This window comes from Chinchilla lanigera, unplaced genomic scaffold (assembly GCF_000276665.1).
Source record: "Chinchilla lanigera isolate Chin_1 unplaced genomic scaffold, ChiLan1.0 scaffold00018, whole genome shotgun sequence".
Taxonomy (NCBI): domain Eukaryota; kingdom Metazoa; phylum Chordata; class Mammalia; order Rodentia; family Chinchillidae; genus Chinchilla; species Chinchilla lanigera.
Genome location: NW_004955419.1, coordinates 21,016,005 through 21,037,350, shown reverse-complemented (window position 1 = coordinate 21,037,350; position 21,346 = coordinate 21,016,005). Strand labels below are relative to the sequence as shown.

Genomic DNA, 21,346 nt, shown 5'->3' with positions numbered 1-21,346 from the left:
GCACCAAATGGTGTTATTAATTTGACAGCTAAAACCTTTTGGACATGATGATTCGGTAGATTGAGGGAGCTCTTGAAAGTGATGTTTCACTTAAAATTTTTTTCTAAGGTTATCTGTTTTTCACTAGGGAATATTTATTATATAAAACAGTTCCTTCTCTGAATATATGGTGAGGGACTACACAATGTGATTGAAATACTAGATTAATACTCATAATACTCTAACACCATAATAAGGGTAACACAAATGAAGTATTAATTTGTGATATGGATTAGAAATTCTTAGTGTTTATAGAAGGAAAAAATAAAAGAATGAACTGTAGCTGTAGAGGAAGACATTATGCAGAGCTATAGATGGTCTCTGACTTGGTGGTTTGATTTGTAATTTTTTAAATTGCGATGATATAAAAATGATACACATTTTGTATTTTTATCTTTTCCTGAGCTGGTGAGATACATTACCATATGCTCTTGTCATGCTGGCAGCAAACCACGGCTCCTGATCAGCCAAGTGATCATGAGGGTAAATAACCAGTGCTGTATAGTACAGTGTTCTGCCAGACTGTCCTATTCCATAGGATAGGATTATGAAACGCATTTTTGACCTAATGTTTTCAACTTATGATGGGTTTAATACGATGTGACCCTATTGTAAGTTGAGGAGCATCTGTACTATATTTTCATTCACAGGGCTCTAGTTAAGTATAAAACTGACATTAAAGGGGGAAATAAACATTTTTGAACATTTTATGTATAATACCTGCTAATACCAAGTAGTTTGATCAGTTCAGTTTGATACTTAAAATTTCAAGTGCAAGAGCCTGGATTTTGAGAGTTTGCAATGGCAGTATCAAAATTCTTGAATGCCAGTTAACTGAGGTTTTATGTAAGTGAAATACACAAATGTTCACTTGGGGAGATCAAGATTTAAATTTCACGATAGGAAACATGTCTCAAAATGTGAAGTTTCTTAAGAGTGACCTTTCTTAAACTTTTACAGAAAGGAAAACAAAATATTTCTAGGAGACATATTGACCATATGTGTCCATTTACCACCAATATGACTCTAAAACTTTAAAATTTCACCCTTTTCATACAGTTATCAGATAGAAAACATACTGATTCCAATCACTGTGGCAAGTAGATACATGTACATAATGTATCTTAATTCTTTTATTCCTCTTCCCCTAACTTCCCTCTGTTTCCCTCCATCTTCTAGATTCCCTTCTCATTTACCAAAGATCTATCTCCCTGTCTCCTACTTCTTATAATTCCCTTCTCAGTAGAGGAGAAAGAGAAATTGCATCAGCATAGAGAAAAGCTGTCCTTTGCTGCTTATCCATTCACATACTAAAGCTACTTCAGTGTTTTTATTGGCTGTTTTTAAGATAAAAGGAAATATATGCACATGGGAAGAAAAAATAGTACAAAAGACTATAAAATAAAAAGTAGCTCTTTTTCTTGTCATAAACTTAGTTTTCTTCCCTGGGAGCTACCACTGTTCCTAGAACCTGCTTATTTTTCCACAGTCTATGCCCATACAAGAATTATCATATAGGTAGAATCATGTAACTGCTAATATTTGGCAAATTTGACCATCTAAAATGGCGGTTTCTTTTGATTAAACCTAACGTGTAATCCACCTGTTTTACAATAGAAGCATTCATATGTACTGTTTTTTTTTTTTCCTCCGGTACCGGGAACCAAACTCATGACCTTGTGCTTGCCAGGCAGGTGCTTTGCCGCTGAGCTAAATCCCCAGCCCCTGTACTGTTATATAATTTTGCTTTACCACTTAGCAGTAGGTAAAGGAGATTTTTCCAGATCATGCTGATAAGTATAGATATTAGTTCAATTGTCTGCATATAGAGAGCCAGTTTTCCTAAAACCATTTAGTAAAGAGGCTGTCTTTCCTCCTGTATTTGTTTTTGGCCCCTTTGTCAATGACCAGATGGCTAAATGTGTCTGGGATTGTTTCTGCTTCCTCACATCTCTCCCATTGATCTTCATGTAGATTTTTGTGCTAGTACCATGCTGTTTGTATCACTGTAGCTTTATAATGTAACTTGAAGTCTGGGATTGTAAGGCCTCCCACTTTGCTCATTACCCAGGATTGATTTTGCTAGTCTGGGTCTTTCTGAGTTCCAAATTAATTTTAAGATTTTTTTCAATATGTCTCTAAAGCATGCTATTGGTATTTTGATTGGGATTGCATTAAATCTGTATATCAGTTTTTAAAAATGTGCCTATTTTGACCATATTGGTTCTGCCTATCCAAGAACAGGGTATCTTTCCATTTTTTGATGTCCTCTTTGATTCCCTTTTTCAGAGTACTATAGTTTCATTGTAAGAGTCTTTCATGTCTTTAGTTAGGTTAATTTCTAAGTATTAATATTCCTTGATGCTAATTTGAATGGTATTGTTTTATTAAGTTCTGTTTCAGTGAGTTCATCATTGTTGTACAAGAGCAACATTTATTTTTGTGTATTAATTTTGTATCCTGCTACTTTGCTGAATTAGATTATTCTAGATTTTTTTGGTAGAATTTTTTCCATCTAAGAGGATCATGTCAACTAGAAATTATGATGATTTGACCTCTTTCTTTGTTATGCATATCCCTTTTTTTTTTCTTTTTCTTGACTGATTGTTCTGGCTAGTGTTTTAACAACTATATTGTAGAGAATGATGGTGGTGGACAGCCTTACCGTGATTTTAGAGGGAAAGCTTTCAGTTTTCCCACAGTTAACATTATATTGGCAGTAGGTTTGTCATACGTGGTCTTTAACAAATTGAGATAAGATCTTTCTATACCTGTTTTCTTCACTGTTCATAATTGGTTATTATGAATGGGTGTTGGATTTTGTCAAAGGCTTTTTTTTGTATCTATTGGGATAATCATGTGATTTTTGTCCTTCTATTTCTGTAATATATTACATTTATTGATTTGCATTTATTGAGCCATCCTTACATCCCTAGGATAAAGCCTGCTTGGTCATGATGTATGCTCCTTTTGATGGGCTACATGCTGTTTGCCAGCATCTTGAGGGTTTTTGCATTTATATTCATTAAAGAGATTGGCCTATAGTTCTCTTCTTAGTTAGATCCTTACCTGGTTTTGAAATCAGGGTAATGCTTGTGTCCAGCAATAACATTAGCATTATTCTTTCCCTTGGAGTTTCATTAATGAGCTTGCTAAGTATTGGAGTTAGATCTTCCTGAATTTTTTGTAAAATTTAGCAGTGAATCCATCAGGTCCTGGGCTTTTCTTAGTTGATAGGTTTTTTTTTTAATTACTGCTTTAATTTTACTACCTTGTATTGGATTTTTCAGGGTTTTTAAATCTTCTTGGTTCAATTTTGATAATTCATGTATATCTGAGAATCCATTTTTCTGAATTCTCCAATTTATTGGCATACAGGTTTGCAAAGTAGTTACTAAAATTTTTCTTGCTTTTGACAGCATCCACTATGATTTCACCTTTTTCATTTCTAATTGCATTGATTTGGTTCTTTTTTCTCTTTTTTGTGGTCAGATTGGCTAAGAGTTTGTCTGTTTTGCATATTCTTTTGAAGAACCAACTCATCAGTTCATGGATTCTTTGTTTTTGGCGGGGGAGGTTTTCCGGTACTGGGAATCAAACTCACAACCTTGCACTTGCCAGGCAGGCACTGTGCTGCTGAGCTAAACCCCCAGCCCCCATTGATTCCTTGTGTAGTTTTTCTGTTCTGTTTCATTGATTTCTACTCTGGTCTTTATAATTGTCTTTCTTGTACTAGCTTTGGGTTTGGATAGTTTGTGGTTTTCTTGGACCTTTAGGTGCATTGTTGTTTATTTGCGCTCACTCTGTTTTTGTAAAATGGGCCTCCACAGCTATAAACTTGCCTCTTAGAACTGCTTCCACATGTCCCATAAGTTCTGGTATGTTGTGCATACTGGCATAGTTTAGTTGTAGAAACTGTTTTACTCTTCCTTGATTTCTTTGGACCTATTGATTACTTAAGAGTATACTGTTTGGTTTCCATACATTTGCATAATTTCTGTGTCTTTTTGCCATTGATTTCTAGCTTCATTGTGCTATAATTTGATAATATGCATGGTATAATTTCAGTTATTTTACATTTACTTAAGCTTGCTTATTGGCCAATACAGTGGATCCTTGACTTATGAACTCAGTTCATTGCCAAGGGCTGGTTGTTACTCAGATTGTCAACTGAAAACTCAGGCTTCTCTACTCAGCCTTCATTCTCTCTCCTGTATATAGACAGACCTCAGTGTCCTTAGATACTGGCCCAGAATTTCTGTTAATCCCATACAGGAAAGGATGTTGCAATATTCCCTCCAGAACTTGTTAAGGATTAAATCATATCTGAGACCATCTAGAAGCATAGTGCCAGCATTCAGGTCATAACTCAGTATTTTAGTTGTAAGTTAAGACTGAAATTCCACTCATGACCCAAGTTGTTTGTGTGTCAGGCTGGTTGGAACCCAAGGGTCCACTTTGTGTGGTCTGTTGATCTTGCTACGCAGTTTAGGCTGGCCTAGAACTCACTGTGTAACCCACACTTGCCTTGAACTGCATGGCAGTCCTCCTGACTCAGCCTCCCAAGTGCTGGGATTACAGATGTGTGCCATCACACCGGGATTGTTTTGGATAAAGGTCCATGTGCTGCAGCTGTTGTTGGGTGGAACACTACAGTATAAGTGCATTTGTTCAAAAAGTTTCTGCTACTTCTTCGATGATTTGTTTGTCTAATTCATCTATTTGTGGAGTATTGTGGTCCTCCACAATAATTGTGTGTATGTTCATATAATCTTTCATGCCTGGTTGCTTGCACTGTTGTTTGATGTATATATATTAGTAATTGTTGTATCTTCCTGTTGGATTATTCTGTTAGTGTATGGTGAACTTCATAGCCTCTTTATAATTTTTGGCTTGAAGTCCATTTGCTTGAATAAAGGATAGCTACGCCTGCATTTCTGAGGATTCCTGTTGGGTAGGATATAATTTTCTATCCTTTGTTTTTTCAGTCTGTGAATTTCTTTTTTTATTAAATATGTATCTTGTCTTCAACATAATGTTGGATTTTGTTTCTTAATCCATTCTGCCGATCTGAATCTTTTGATTGGAAAATTGAGCCCACTGCATTGAGATTTACTACCAATAGGTATTGACTTATTCCTGTCATTGCCTTATTTTCCTTTTGCTGATTCCCTATTTTTCCCTTCTACTTAACTGTTCACCTTATCTGGTATATTCACTTAGACCTTTTGTCATTGTTACATTCATTTTCTCTTCTTACAATATCCTTCAGAATTTTTTACAGTGCTGCTTTGGTGGTTATCAAATTCTTTAGGTGCTTTTTATCCTGAAAATATCTTATTTCTCCATCAATTTTGAAAGATAGTATTGCATGGTATATCAGCCTGGGTTGGAAATTGTTTAAGGGTTGAAACACTTTACCCAAAGTTTTCCTGACCTTTAGATTTTGTGTTGAGAAGTCTGCTGTAATGCTAATGGGTTTACATTTATAAGTGATTTTTTACTTTTCTGTAAGTGCTTTTAAGATTCTCTTTTTGTTTGGGTATTCTAGGAGGCTAGGAGTCCAGATACATTTTTGATGTGTTATGGAGAGGTTCTTTTCTGATTGTGACTATTTGGGGTTCTGTATGCCTCACTTACCTGTATGTTAAATTCTTTCCGCATATAAGTAAGTTTTCTCTTACTATTTCAGTAAATAGGTTTTTTATGCCATTTGTGCTGTCTTCTGAGTTTTCATTAATTCCCATTAATCTCAGATTGGTCATCTTTGTATCATCTAGGAACTGTTAGATCTGTTTTTCACATCCTGTTGTTTTAAGGTATCTTTCATTAATTGTGGGCTGACAGCATCCCTGTCTTCAGTCCTCACATTGGTCACTTTTGCCACCTGTACTTTTGGTAGAACTTTTACTCTCCTGAATTCTTTTTTGGAAACTTTTCATGGACTCTGATTATTTTTTCCACTAGACGTGTATGTGTTGCATTGTTTCATTTACCTCTGCTAGCTTATTAGTGTCTTCTGTAGCCTTGCTAATAATTTTATTTGGCTCAATATCTGTTTACTTATATCTTCTATGAGTTTTCCAAATGATCGATTATTGATCTTATTGATCTATTTTGTTATCTCCCTGATATCATTTTACATAATTTGGGTGTGTGGCTTTTGGTTTCCTGCCCTTAGATGACAAGTTTGAGAGAGTTGTGAGTTTTTGGGTGTATTTTGTTAGCTTGACTTCTCGTATTTGTATTTTTTGTTTGTTTTTGTGTTCAGGCTTGTGGGTTGATGGTAGTGGAAAGCCTTGTTTCTAGTGTGGAGACTTCTTTATTTGATGTCTATTTTTCAGTGTTGTCCTTTGGGCTTGGCTTAATTTTGCCTTTTCCTCTCTCCCAGTGTCCAACCACCTCCATTTACTTGGAATAGGAGGTTATAACATATTTTGCCCAGTACTCCATTGTTTAGGAATGGGCCACAGTATTGTTAATGACCCCAAGGCATCCAGATATTGGCATCCCTTGAAAACCATTTAATAGCAACAGCTGTGTAACCTTGGCTACAGTTATATAGTCATCAAATATAACATCAAATACAAACTGAGTATTGATAAACCCTAAAGACCAGTAATGTACCACCCTTAACTATGGAAAGTTAACCATAGAAAAATGATCTATAATTACAGTAAAAATGCTAAGATAAACCAAATATTTACCAATAATAAATATCTACTAAACAGAACAACTTTATCTTGACTAACAATAAAACAGTATTTAACAATAGTAGTACACCTGCCTGGCAAGTGCAAGGTCGTGAGTTCGGTTCCCGGTACCGGAGAAAAACCAAAAAAAAAACAAACAAAAAAAAAAACAAAAAAAAAAACAATAGTAGTACAAAGTTAACTAGTTATCTAGAAATTCATAAAGCTTAGTATTGATACTAGTGAAGATAGAGAACCAGAGAATGGAAAAAGCTAAATTTGAGAAATGAATCAATGAGATATGAGAAGGATGGAGTCCTACTGAGGAGTAAAAGGAAATTGATAGTATTAGAGGACAGTCCCAGGAAAGAACAAACAAGAGAGTGAAGAAAAAAGATAAACAGCGAACAAAGTACAGGAAATAAAAGGAAGAAGGAAGAGAGAAAAATGTTGAATGAGAAAAAAGAAGGAGAGTAAAGAAATTAAAGAGAGGGAGGAAGGGACTAAAATCTCTAAACTCTCAAAAACAAAAACCCTAATGAAGGTAAGGTTAAAATAGGAGAAAATAGAAAAATCAACAAAGAAAATACCTTTGATTTTGAATGAGTGGTTTCTTTTGGTAGCCTTAGGACACTGCCAGTGAAGATTTTCTTCCCCTTGCTTTAGGGCCTAGGGGTTTTGAGGTACCTTCCCTGCATGAGGCCCCCCTGTCAACTCACCCCAGACTGTGTTTACTGCCTTTGCTCCCTGTGGTAGGTGGGGAAGGCGATCAGCCCTGTGATCTCTGCTGGATGTAGACCCTGGTTCAAGTGGACTCTTAGACTTAATGTTGACAGGGGCTTTTCTCTGAGGGCATTGTCCTTGTCCAGGATAAAGCTGGCTGGTTAGTCCTCTTGTCTCCTATGCCAAGGGGAAGCAAAATGTAGAGCTGGCTCGGATCTAGTGGATAGTCTTGCCCTTGTGTGTCTGTGTGTTGGGGGGGGTGGCTAGGACTAGTGGGGGCCTGCTTGCTTGTGTGTGTGTGGGTTGGTGCCCTCCTGTAAAGGGTCTGCTTACTCACATGGAGCGGGTATCACCATGCATCTGGCACTGGCCTGGTAGCTTGTATGGAAGAGAGTGGTGCAAGTCCAGGGCCTGTGTGCTTGCTGGTGTTAGTGCAAGCCTGTGGTGTTAGCATAAGCCTGATTGCTCACCAAATATATCTCTTCTGGAAAAGAAGTTGATTAATATTTATACATGTTAAATGTAGCTCAGTTTAGTTCTGTTTATTTTAATGAATCTTAGAATTTTTGAGAAAAACATTTAAAAATCTTTCTTCAGATATCTTGAGGGGGCTCAATTTTGTTCAATGCTGCACAATTACACCCCTTCTATAAATGAAGGGTTTTTTCCACATGTGCCTTGATTCACACTGGAATAAACAGGAAATGAGCCCTAACCTGCTTCCAGGGGCCCAGATAGCTCCAGTCAAGACCCAAATAGCTCCATCTGAGAGTCTTGTTTGGTTGTAACCTGTACTTTTTAAATGTCCACTTCTGACTTGTTTGAAAATTAGAAACTTCTGTCATTTTTTCATCATTTTTTTAGCACATGTCTTATATAAACATGTTTTAAAATTTTAATGGATATGTAGTCATACATATTTATGGAATACAGTGTGATATTTTGATATCTCCAATATTTATCATTGCTGTTGGGAACATTGAAAATCTTGTTATTCTGAGATATATAAAAATTATTGTTAAATGTAGTTACTCTCCTATGCCATAGAACACCAGAAATTAGTCCTCCTAACAATATTTTTATACTTGATAATGAATCTCTCTCTATTCCATCTTACCAATAAAAAGCTTTTTAAATAAAATTAATACTACTGACTTAGTTTAATTATTATATTCAAAGCAATTAATTCTATGAGTCATTACTGTTTAATTTATATTCCACCACTGTTTGATTTAACAGATTAAAACTATAACTTGTTCAGAAGTAATAAGTCCTTTTTTATTATTTGTCCTTAGCATGTTTAGGATTTGCTTTTTGATACAATTTTAATAAACTTTGAATACATTTATGAAAAAGCTTTGAAGCAAATTCTTCATACTCTCACAGTAAGAGATAGATTTAACATAGTTATTTTGCTCTTACAGGGTACCCTTTCTTTTAAACTGATTGGTTTTTGAATAATTGAAAAGCAGGACGAAAAAGCAAAGTTTGAATGACAAAACATAAATGTTTGATTAGTGCTACAATGAATGAAAAATAAATCCCTCCTCTTCTTTTTTCTTCTCCAGTTCCCAAAGCTCCAGAGATAGATCCAGTAGACTGTTTGGTGTCTGATAACTGTGTAACAGTAGCTTGGAGAATGCCAGAAGAAGACAATAAGATTGACCATTACATACTTGAGTATAGGAAAACTAATTTTGATGGACTTCCACGTGTAAAGGATGAGCGATGTTGGGAGATAATAGATAATATTAAGGGTACTGAATATACTTTATCAGGTAAAATGATAGTAATAAGGAATTTCATTCATAGAATATAAATGTAATTGTGGAAGATTTTTGTTACTTTAAAGTATAAAATTGTAACTTTGTAGCTAAACTACTTTAAATATCTATTATGGCACCAACTTTCTCTTATAATATCAAGAAAACCTTTGTTTTAATTACTTAGGATAATTTGCAGCCATTAACAGTGTGTATAAAACAAATGTGAAGGGATATTCTAGAACAGTATTTCAGAGCAAGATTTAATTTTTACCTTTATTTTTAGATAAAGTAAAAAAATTAATTTTTGCTATACTCAGTATATCATATTTCACTGGTACTGTAAATATTAACTTTTACTGTTGTAGGATTACCCTCATGTTAATACATGAGCTGTGACTTGGTATTAGCAATTTTTGTGTTGGTCTTTTGAAAGCCTTTTAAAAATTTCAGTATGGTGGGGTCTTTGTATATTTCAGATGGTCAGATGTTGCTTAAAATCCTCAGCGCTTGTTCTGTAAAGCAATAACTTTTGGCACTACCATTGTTGAGTACTACTGTTTGTTAGAGGCTGGGCTTACATGCACTACATACAGTATACTTCATCTAACCAGTGTAGTGCATCTCATTTAACCTTTATAATTATGAAGTTGGTTTTATCATTTCTATATTACAGACAGAAAACTAAGGATCAGTCAAGTTGTTGAAGGTGTAGGTATTTTTAGACCAATATTTCGATATAAAGCTAACCAGTTTTTATTCTGTGATGCAATTCCTATTTAATTTTTCACAGAAGAGCTAATGTTTCTTTTTTTTATTTTAAAGAGTAAAAGAAGGATAACATAGTAATGGGGGGGCTTACCAAATTACAGACAAAGTGGTAGGAAATTATCAGTGGTCGTTGTTTTACATATTGTTATCTACAAGATAGTTTCTCAGGAAAACAAATAGACAAATAATAGTGAGTTACAGACAAAAGAGGTGGGAGATTATCAATAGTTGTTGTACTACACTTTGGTATCTTCAAAGTGGCTTCTAAAGAAAATAAATAGAGCTATACATGAGTGACCAGTTGAATAATCATTGACTATTCTCAATGGTTGTTGGAAACACATAATAATAAACATACATCCATTTGTGAAATAGCATAGGAACAATACAAACATGACAGAGTTATGGACAGATTAGTAGGAAATTATCAATGGCTGCTGTAATACATGGTGGTATCTTCAGAGTGGTTTCTCAGGAAGACAGAGATACACAAGAAGGATCTAACAAGTAGTTACAGCCTAAGGGTTGTCAAAAAGAGTATATTACCTCCTCACCAGTGACTCCTTTCACTGAGGTGTGACAGCCGGAAGGAAGGCCAGGATTGAAAAGAAGGACCAAGAGACTTGCACCTGTGTTTAGCAACAGGCTCTTTTCTTTTTCCTCCGTGGTCATTATTACCCAGGGCTCCTGCATGGAGATGATAGTCTGGCCAGAGGGAGAAGGCAGAGTATGCCTCGGGCCCTCTCATTCCTGTTAGACTAACTGGTAGGATGGGTCTGAGCTCTGGGGCTGCCGCTTCAGAGGGCAGAGCAATCTCTAGTGGTCTCATTTGCATTCAGGCCATGGCCCAGGGGTCCTCTTAGGGCAGTTCCTCTTGAGGTGGCCTGGCTTTTAACAGTGGTAGCAGATGAATGCAGTCGTCGAGTTCTTCTTGGGGCCCTGAGAATCAGACTTAGGGTCTGTTTCTCTTAGTGGTGCAGCAAAAGCAGCTGCTTTTTCTCAGTCTCGTTTTCTCTCCTTAGCTTCTTCCTCGTTACAGCTATAGAGTACTGAGGAGGCAATTCTTACTAACATCTCACGTGAGCCATCTGGGGCGAAAGCCATTTTTTGTAGCTTTTTCTCTCCAGCCTCCCATCACATTGGGACCCCACAACCAGTTAGTGTCCTCTCCCCAAAGGCCTGCACACTCTGCTGCGTGGCTTCCCGGGTGCCAGGGGCCCTCCTCCCGGTGCCTCCGTGGCTGGGGGCCTGCCCAAAGGCAAGCGCACCCCACCGCCTGTCTTCCCGGGCACCAGGGGCCTAATGTTTCTTTAAGATGTATTATTTGGGGCTGGGTATTTAGCTCAGCAGCACAGGGCCTGCCTGGCAAGCGTGAGGTCTTGAGTTCGATTCCTGGTACTGGAAAAAAACAGACAAAAAAACCTAAAAAAGAAAAAAAAATGTCTTATTTCTAGAAATTGCTTGTGTTTCTGTAAATTGTGACTTTCTGTCTTTGGATGGAATACTACTTTTAATGAGACCCTGAAAAGGATACATTTTATTACTGGGTTAAAAGAATTGATGAATTATGGAAATTATTTCTTTTAAAGAAAATAGGTAAATCATGATTTCTTTTAAGCCTCCTTTTACCATAAATTCATATCTTTCATGAATAAAGAGGTACTTCCAAGGAGGAAAAAATCTGTCTACTTGAAGATTCATACTCATACTTTCAACTGTCTTTAAAAAACAGTGTCTGAAAACCTTTTCATTTTGCAGGCTTAAAATTTGATTCAAAGTATATGAATTTCAGAGTGCGAGCTTGTAACAAAGCTGTGGCTGGAGAATATTCTGACCCAGTGACGCTAGAGACCAAAGGTAAGATCAGTAGCTGTTTACACAGCATAAAACAAAACTTAAGAAATGGTTCAAGACTTTGTGATGGAAAGCATTTCATATGTGGTTGAATTCCTTCCCCACTTCCTCTACCAGCTCTATCCTATTCTGGATTTCCCAGCAGTAGGAATTATAAGGCAAGGAAAATAGACCTATAGTAGTAGTTTTCATGAGTTTCCCACTATAATTTCATTTGTATGGGTATAATAGTAGCAGTATATTTTCTGCTGGGTGCTTAGTTTATGAATTTTAGTCTAGTTTAAATATACAAGTATTGGTGAGCTTATAAGTTACTAATAAGGAAGTACATGTTCAGTATGGTTAATAACCCCTTTTTCTGAATCTATTGTAGTTATTACTATCTAGTTTATTAATATTGACATGGCACTCTCACAGTTCTTTTGATCATGAGAACATTTTGAGAAATCAGTAGACTAGATATTGTTGATATCTATATTGCAGATGATTTGTCCACAAAATCTAGCTTGGAAAAGTGTAAAAGTCTGTTTCTGTAGCATCTCTTATTGTGGGCCTGGAATCCATGTTCTTTCTAGTCTTTTGAGAGAAATTTGGGTTTAGTGAAAACTCCCATAGGAACATTTTTAAACGCAAAGAATTGGAAGGTCATAATGCTGGGTGTCTTCCCACTTGGGAGATAGTTATTGACTGGGTTTACTTCCAGGGTCAGACTCTACAGATTGTTGCAGGTTCTTGGGAGTTGAAGCATTCTACTGATCTGTAGTTCATATAGCATTTGAACAGGTTTAAACACCGGAAATTTGATATGATTCAGAGGAAGATATAAAAATATACCAAGATAAAATAAAATATGAAAAATATTTTTAAAATTTCTTTTGTTACTTTTTATTTACCCTTTATGTTTAATGAGCAAATGTGTGGTGAATTGTGAATTTCTTTTTTTTTTTTTTTTTTTTGCGGTACCAGGGATTGAACTCATAACCTCGCGCTTGCCAGGCAGGCGCTTACGACACTGAGCTATATCCCCAGCCCATGAATTGTGAATCTCTATGCCCATTTCTTAAGTTCAAGAAAATGAATAACTGGCTTGTGGCTTCCTTGAAGCTGGGTTGGCTGTTCCTGTTAGCAGTGTGTGAATCTTAATAGTCAAACTGCTGAGCTTGGGGTTGGTAGAAAGAGAGTAAGATGATTCTAGTCCCTTTGAGCATTTTTCACCAAATGAACTCCTTAGGGTGGGACTAGACTCAAACCCAACCCTCAGATCCACTAAACAGTCTTCTAATCTGCAGGGAATCCCAGGATAAAATTCATCTTTTCACTGTCTATGGATTATAGATTTTTTTGGAACATGTAGCATTGACACAGCTATTAGTGAACAAAAGAGTTCTGTAGGAGAAAAGTCCTCATTTTTAAAAATGATATATTGAGCAACTCTTTACTATTCTATTTGACCATCTACTCAAAATAAGTATATGACTGAAAATGGAGGGAAAGGAAGAGAGTTGGAGATTAAACACTTGAGGCCTGTCAAAAGTTCATTCCCTGATACTTCCAGTGCTTGTGGAAAATAGTGAACACTCTTCACTTTTATCTCTTCAGTGTATGTAGTATTATTTTTTTCTGATATGGAAATTGTCAAAAGTGATAGGTAATATATTCTTAGGGCCAGAACTTTTAAGGTATATTACCTTTTACTTGCTTGTAAAAATAAGTAGTATTATATTTATAAAACTAACTCTCCACCTCAAATAGTAGTGGCTAGGACACAATTTTACAGTACCACTGAAGAAGCTGATACAGGAAAATAAAAACTCCCAACTGAATGACATCTGGGATGAGTTCGTGTTCTCTAAAATCCAAGAATGAATTTTAGGAACAACGGAGGTTAAGAGCAGAGTATATTTATTGAGGGAAAGAAAGCTTCTGTCCAGGAGAGGGACAGAAGGGGGCCCAAGTGGATTGCCAAGGACCTTGCCCTTCCCAGGGATTTTATAGGGCAAAACCATGAGGTGAGGCCGGGCCAAGATAGAGGGAAAATGGGAAATTACCAGGTGGGCATGAGGTGGGACAAAACTAATCAGCCAATAAGATTACAAGTATAATTGTTCAGGTAAAATTGAGTAAACTGGGATCAAAAGGGGAAACAAGTCACCTAGCAAGTGGGCATGAATACAGAACGGGCTTTTCCTGTAGGGGGTTAGGCTAGTGACTCTTTCTCACTTTTTGAAAGTGATTGCTATCTATTTACAATATTAATCCCTGATGTTCACACCTAGGGAGGGATGTGGGTACATTTGTTTAGTCCTTTGTCTTGAGGTCTGGCCCACAGGGAATGTCTCCATTCGTAAGATGTTGTCTCCTTCAAGGCCCTGGCCCTGTCTGACTGCCTGTAATATTTCTGTCTAACTCAGCTGCCTATAACAAAGCCACTAACACAAATTAAACGTATGAAATGTTTGTACTCTTAATTTTGGGTGTCTTGTTTTTATAGAATAAAATATGTGGAGACTAGTGTTTAGGTATATTACAGGGTTTATATAAAAGACAAGACCTTATTTTTGACGCAGTCTTTAATTTTTTCTTTCTTTTTTAACTGTAGTGTTATCTCTGTTACCTTAGAGAGTATGTAAACTTAATGAGGTACAATAAAGTGATAGTGTTCATAGAAAAGGGAGAGAGATTTTTAAAGAAGACACCCCTCAGATTTAAACCTATACTTTTTCATTTAAATGTTGTAGTTTGTCTTAGTTACTTTTCTCTCGTTGCTGAGACAAAGTACCTGGTGCCCAGAATTAAGAAGGGAAAGGTTTATTTAGCTCACAGTTTGTGGAGGTTTTAGTCCATACTTGGCTGGCTCCATGGTGGGGTGGCACATGGTAGAGTGCAACAGAACAGTTCATGGTGGTGGACAACAGCAAAAGCAGCGATAACAAAAAGGGAAGAGCAGCAGCAAACAAGCCTCTCTTTCCCTCCCTTATATTGTATGCAGGCTACCCACCCCAGAGTGAGTGTAGCACTCACATCCATAATCCCAGCACTGGCCCATGAATCAATCATAAACTCTAGAAGCCTACCCCATGACTGCATGAGGCTTTAGGGGGACATCCAGATGTAAACTATAACATGGTTATCTGATAAGTCTCACCACAAGTGGTTTGTGGATAGGACCTTTTCTTGCTGTCTTTGACTCGGTATTGCTAGTGGCTTTTTCCATTATACAAACAGTAAGGAACAGCCTTAGTACAATGCTCCTTCTTTCAGCCTTGGGATTTTTAACAAGCAGTTGAGAATTGATGGCACCTCAGAGTTAAAGGTAGTTTTTCTTTCTTTCACAGATGTAAATACTCTTGCATATGTTACCTGATAGCTTAAGTACAAATACTAACTCTGTTTTCTTAAAGCAGAAATGAAGGGTCCTGGTATTTATCCTAACATTTTAGTACTTTGCCTTTTGAAGAATTCCGATTCCATTTTTATTGAAAAGCTGAATTACCCTTTCTTTCTCTGAGTTCATTTCTGTTTAGATGCATATTTTAAGTTATTAACGTCCTTGTGTAGGGTAACATTACTAGAAACTTTGTGGTCAGTAGATTTGTATTAAGAGTTTTGTTTTATAAATAAAGAAAACTAACAGTCGCTCTAATATATAGTTGGAATTGAAAAAGAAGGTAAAAGGATTCTTGATTCAGTAGGTAAATATGAGGCTGTTTTCTTGTTTAATGATGTATTCTTGGCAGACACACTAAAACCTTAGCTAAATCAAGCAATATTTCCTTATGTGAAACAAGGTTTCTTAAAGGTATATTCCTTCGATGAATAATTACTAGAAATTTGAACTTTTAGAGGGAAATATAACCAACAGAAGCAGACCAGTTGGTAATTGCACAATAGATGATACCTTGAAAGACAGAGATTATGGGAATTGCATTTTAAAATAGAGCAAACTGCATTGCACAGCCATGAATCAGTACATTTTAATACTTTACCCACGGTTCCCAACAAAGGAAGCAAATACTTTGTATACTGGTGTACGAAACTAGTGGTTCTAAGTCTGTGAATAGTTTCCCAAAGTGCCAAGTAATATGAAAAGCATAGTTTTTATGTTTTTGTTTTATTTTCATCTAAGTGGCCCTTTCCTCCCGCTTACTTTTTGCCATGTAAATCATTTTCCACCTGAGTCAGTTCCCTTGCTTGTGTGATCATGGCTTCAGTTTCTTCCTGTTCATCTTAATTCGACACTAATGGTTTCAGTATGAAATTGTTAAGTATTAGAACATCAGAGAAAATGTGCGTGTGACACATTTCCTGCACTATAATTTTCTACACTGTATCACCTTTTCCTTCTTAATTCTGCCAGTTCTTTCTATTCAGTGAAAACAACTAATATTGTAATAGGAAATTGAGGTTACTGTGTACTAATGGAGACTCCAGTAAAAGGAATAGCAGAAATACCTGTGGCCGTACAAGTATAGTGTGTTTGGTTAGCATATAAGATATATAAAGAATGAGAACTAAGGTAGAAATTTTAAGTTAAAGACTAATCATTGAGACATTATTTTTTTTTTAAAGGGAAAAAAGGAAAACAAGGCTGCAGAATTTCAAAACAAGACAATAGGAGAGTAATAATGGTTAATATATTTTATATTGTTATCTTCAAAGTAGTTGCTCAGATTACAAAATATCAGCACGCATAATTGATCAAACAATATAAGCACAAGCCATTTTTTTCAATGAACTAAAAGAATTCAATAGTATATCTTACGTATCTTGTATATATATATTTTTTTTCTTTTCCCTTTTCTCCTTTTATCCATCCCAGGTTTTCCTTTTAAGCAGTTACGTTCCCTTTCACAATACCTATTGTAGATTTTGGATCTTATTTACTTTTTCAGTTTCTTATACTAGGGAGGCAATATGATGTTTACAAATGTGAGTTTGATTTATTTTACTTATGAGTATGGTCTCTAGTTGCATCCATTTACCTAGAAAAGCCTTGAGTTTATCTTCTTTATAGCTGAATAATACTCCATTGTATAAAAATACCACATCTTTTTTATCCATTCTTTGGTTGATGGGTTCTTGAGTTGTTTCCAAGATTTAACTATTACAAATTGTGCTGCTCTAAACATGGGTGCACATGTATCGCTGAGGTATGATGTTTTTCCTTGTTTTGGGAAGATACCCAGAAGGGAACTAGCTGGGTTGAATGGGACCTCTAATCCCAGTTTTTTTTTAGGACTCCCCACACTGATTTCCACAATGGTTGTACCAGTCTACACTCCCATCAGCAGTGGAGGAGGGTTCCTTTTTCCTCACAGCCTTGCCAGCATTAGTTATTGGTTGATTTCTTGATGATAGCTATTCTTTCTCGGATGAAATGGAATCTCAGTGTTGTTTTAATTTGCATTTCTTGAATAATCAATGATGTTGAACGTTTTTTCATGTATTTATCTGCCATTTGTATTTCTTCATCTCAGCAAAGTGTATTCATTTTAGATGGCCATTTTTGGATTAGATCTTTGAAGTAGAGGGACTTACTTTCTTCAGTTCTTTATATGTCATAGATAGAAGTCCTTTGTCTGAGGGACAGTTGGCTAAAATTTTTTCCCACTCTGAGGGTTTTCTTTTCACTCTATTAGTGATTTCTTTTGATGTGCAAAAACTTTTTAGTAAGATGAGATCCCAGTTATTGATTCTTCGAAATATTTCCAATGTAGTTTGGTTTTTCATGAATTCTTTTCTTACCCCTATGTCTTCAATATTTCTACCTACTTTCTCTTCAAGTAGATTAGTGTTTCTGTTTTAATATTTAGATCTTTGATCCATTTTTACTTCAGTGCATGGTGATAGACATGGAACTAGTGTTAATCTTCAGGATGTGGAAAGCTAGTCTGAGACTATATTTGGAAGATTAGGAGTTTGAATTTTACTACTTGTACTATACACAGTGTTGAATTAATGGAATAGGAAAAGAATTCATTAGATATGCTTCTGAAAGTGGAGATATGTTTGTTACATTTGGACAAATGTTATCTTGAACAGCACTTAACTTCAGTTTGGATAACTCGTCATCCCATTTGAATCTGAAAGTTGAAGACACCTGCGTAGAGTGGGATCCTACTGGAGGAAAAGGTCAAGAAAGTAAAATGAAAGGAAAAGAGAACAAGGGCAGGTAAGCTAATCCAATGTATCTGTTATATTGGAACAATGCTTATACATTGATTCTAGTGCCAATAATTTATATTGAAATTCTCATTCTGTATATGGACAAATGCTTCTCTATTGATTCTTACTGTATATACCAGTATGATTTATAATGTTAGTAACTCCAAAGTGAATACTATATTATCATCTGTTCTTGAATTTGTCATTAAACATTTTTCATTCCTTTTTTCTTAGTTTCTTTCTTAATGAAGTTACACATTTTTCATTGTTCATTTATTTAAAGTTATATTACACCAACTTGAATTTTTTGAAGTTCTTAGGATAATTTCTGAATATTAGACTTACCTGAAGGTCTGCACTAATTGACAGCTTTTAGCATTTACGACCCAAGTCTTGCCCCCAGTAAGCAATTCAGTGAACCCCAGAGGGAGCTTTTTTTATTGTCATAGCTTATCTAGATAATGTCCAGGTATGGGAGGATCTTTCTCATTCTGTTTTAATAGAGGAAATTTTTGCTCAGTTTGAAGGTAAATTTCTTTGTATGTTCCAACAGTAAATTAAAAAACAAAATCCTGAGCAGCTTTTACCTAATTTTATTGTGAGCTTTTAAATTTAAGTTGTAAATCAGTCTCTTACAGTTGCCTATTTTTGTCTGACAGTGTCCATGTTACTTCACTGAAGAAACATACAAGGTGATAATCTGTGTCTGTCTAGTTCTAGGACTTAGTGTATTTAGCTTGGCTGAATAACTTTTTCTTTTAACCAGTAAGCAAAAACCACTGCAGCAGCCCTTATAGGCTAAAATAGTGCTCTCTGTGGCCTGTCTGTATTGGTAGCTTATGTTTTGGATTTACAGCATTATAATGTGCTGCATATTCTTTGGGTTATATTGTTTATGATAATAAAACAAGCTCTGCTTTTTGAAGTCTGTCATGAGTTACTTTCCTCATCTGATTTTCCCTGCTTTTACTTACATTTGGCATCTTTCTTTTTGTACTGTATTCAGTATATCTAACATTGTAGCTTTGCTTTTATTTGTATTTGACATGGGGCAGATATGAAATGTTCTGTATTTTATAATAATCATGGTTTCAGTAGCATCAGAGTTAAAAAATAAAGGTCATTGCTGAAATTATTAGGACAGTGCCAGTTATTATTCAGATTTCATGAGTAATAATGTATGTATTTAAAGATACCACACATCTTTATAGGAAACCAGAATGTGCTCTCTTTTCAAAGTTACCTTGTCTCTTGTTTTCAGTTTTTTTGCTCATTATTGGTAAAAGTGATTTTCTAGTGTGTTATAAATTGTAAAATGCTGCTGGATGTAATAGTTTAGGAAGTTTCATTTGCTTACTTGAAAATTTTTAGACTGTATTTAGAATTTTAGGTTGTATATTTCTTTTTTCTATTCCTTCTTTAGATTATTTTATATAGGCTACTTTTGATATGTTACATAAATTGAGTATTCCTTACCCAAAAGGCTTGACACCAATTTAGATGATTTTGGATTTTGGAATATTGGTGCCCAAATCTAAACATGAAATTAATTTGTTTTATATATACTTTATGCACATAGACCAAAGGTGATTTTATACAATATTTTTAGTGCACATATGTTTGACTTGGGTGATGTATGGAATTTTCCACTTGTGGCATCCTGTCAGTACTCAGAAAGTTTCCACTGTTGGAGCATTTCACATTTTTGGATTAGGGCTGCTCCACCTGTATGCATTTGCTTACCTTTTCATAAGTATTTATTTACTGTTGGGTGTTGTAGAGTTTATTGGGGTAAACACTGTCCTTGCCTCCAGGAAATTTACTTTGATATATAGACTATATATGAGTGTGTGTGTGTGTATGTGTGTAAAGTAGACATATGTAATGGTGTGAAGAAAGGAGGTCAGAGGAAAGAAAGAAAGAAAAAAGAAAAGAAGCGAATTCAAGCAACCTAGAACTTCCCAGTGTTGAGATGGTCAGTTAGGACCGTGAGCTAAACTGAAAGTAAGTCAAGGCTTTTCTGATTTTCTGTGACAGCATAAGCAAGAGGCCACAGAGGAAAGCTGTGTGTTGAGCCAGTCAGCAAGGTTCGCAGTAGAGGATCTTCTCACTGCTAGGAAGCCCAGAACTAAAGGCTCTTAGCATTTTGTGGACCAGAGAACTAAAATGCTCAGGAGCAAAGAGGGTTAAAACTGGAAAAAGCGCTAAGACAGAGGAAAAAAAGTATCTTCAGATCTCCTCCACCTTTAAGGAGATACCTAAAAAGTATAGGGCTTCCCTCCCATAAGTGGGTTTCTGAAGGGAGATAACTAGGCTAGGAATGCGGATATGCCTATGAGCATGGTTGGGGAGAGGGGTAGAATTGCAGCTCCCTGTAGAAACTGTGCTACATTAGGTGGGCACAAAATACGGTGTAAGCAAGGTAGTCCACCCTGTGTAGCCTGTTGCCATACCTCTCCCCAGTCTACCAGGTAAAACTTGCATGGTTGCCTGTGTTTGGGTAAAAAGATCACACATAAGATTTTGGTCTGAAGTTACACTCTTAAGAAGTTTGTTAGTGTGTTAGGATCTGGAGGACCTTCGCTAACCAAATGGTATTTAGGCCAGTTCTTGAGGAACCAGGAGAATGTATGGTGTTTGGACTTGGGTGAGGGGGAAGTAACCAAAGGAGAGACACTGAAACTGATTGTGCCAGATTGGAAGCAGATCAAGACCTTGAGATGCCAAACTAAGCCCTTTGTAAACAATACAGAAGTACATGGTGACTTTAAATTGGGGCATCAGGGCTGAGTTCTGTCTTGTAATAGTAAGATGAATGGGGTAGCAAAGAGCTTATTCAGGAGGCTAGTAAAATGATCTAATTTAAAGGTAACAGAGAGCCTCAATGTAGATAGTTCAGTGGCCAAGATATCTTTAAGAGAAGCAAGGGGTGATATTATGATTTACATAGGTGGTAACAGCTGTGGTATTTCTCCCCAAATATATACTTAGAGCTGGAAGGCTGGAATGCTGCCACAAGAGTTTTGCTTATTAACTTTTCTCTGAAACTAAACTGCCATTCTCAATAGCTGTGTCTACTTTTCTTTTCTCCATGCTTGCCTTAATTTCTTTTGTACTGGTAAGTTATAATTTTTTCTTAAAATTATTTTTTTTTGGTTACCAAGTGAGCTCTTGTCATATTTTGAAACAATATTAAATAAACATTTTATTTATACAGTACAAGTTTCCCTTGCTCTTTATTGCTCTGAACTATCTGGAAAATATTTTTCAAACTGTATGTTTCTTCCTAGTAGACATTTGGGTCCACCAATGAAGGCAGTAGACTGTCAGTGCAGTTTG

At 36.0% G+C, this 21,346-nt stretch overlaps 1 protein-coding gene across 2 annotated transcripts in view; it reads left to right on the top strand.

Annotated features, from left to right (window-relative positions):
• The window catches only part of Fsd1l (fibronectin type III and SPRY domain containing 1-like), a 72,930-nt gene that overhangs the window by 38,813 nt on the left and 12,771 nt on the right, over nt 1-21,346 (top strand). The window contains exons 7-10 of one of the 2 annotated variants that reach the window (XM_005382777.2): nt 9,023-9,232; nt 11,747-11,845; nt 17,885-18,014; nt 18,667-18,699. In XM_005382777.2, the coding sequence (XP_005382834.1) occupies nt 9,023-9,232; nt 11,747-11,845; nt 17,885-18,014; nt 18,667-18,699 (472 nt within the window). The remainder of the gene's footprint in view (nt 1-9,022; nt 9,233-11,746; nt 11,846-17,884; nt 18,015-18,666; nt 18,700-21,346) is intronic. The other variant, XM_005382778.2, reaches the window with a different exon arrangement.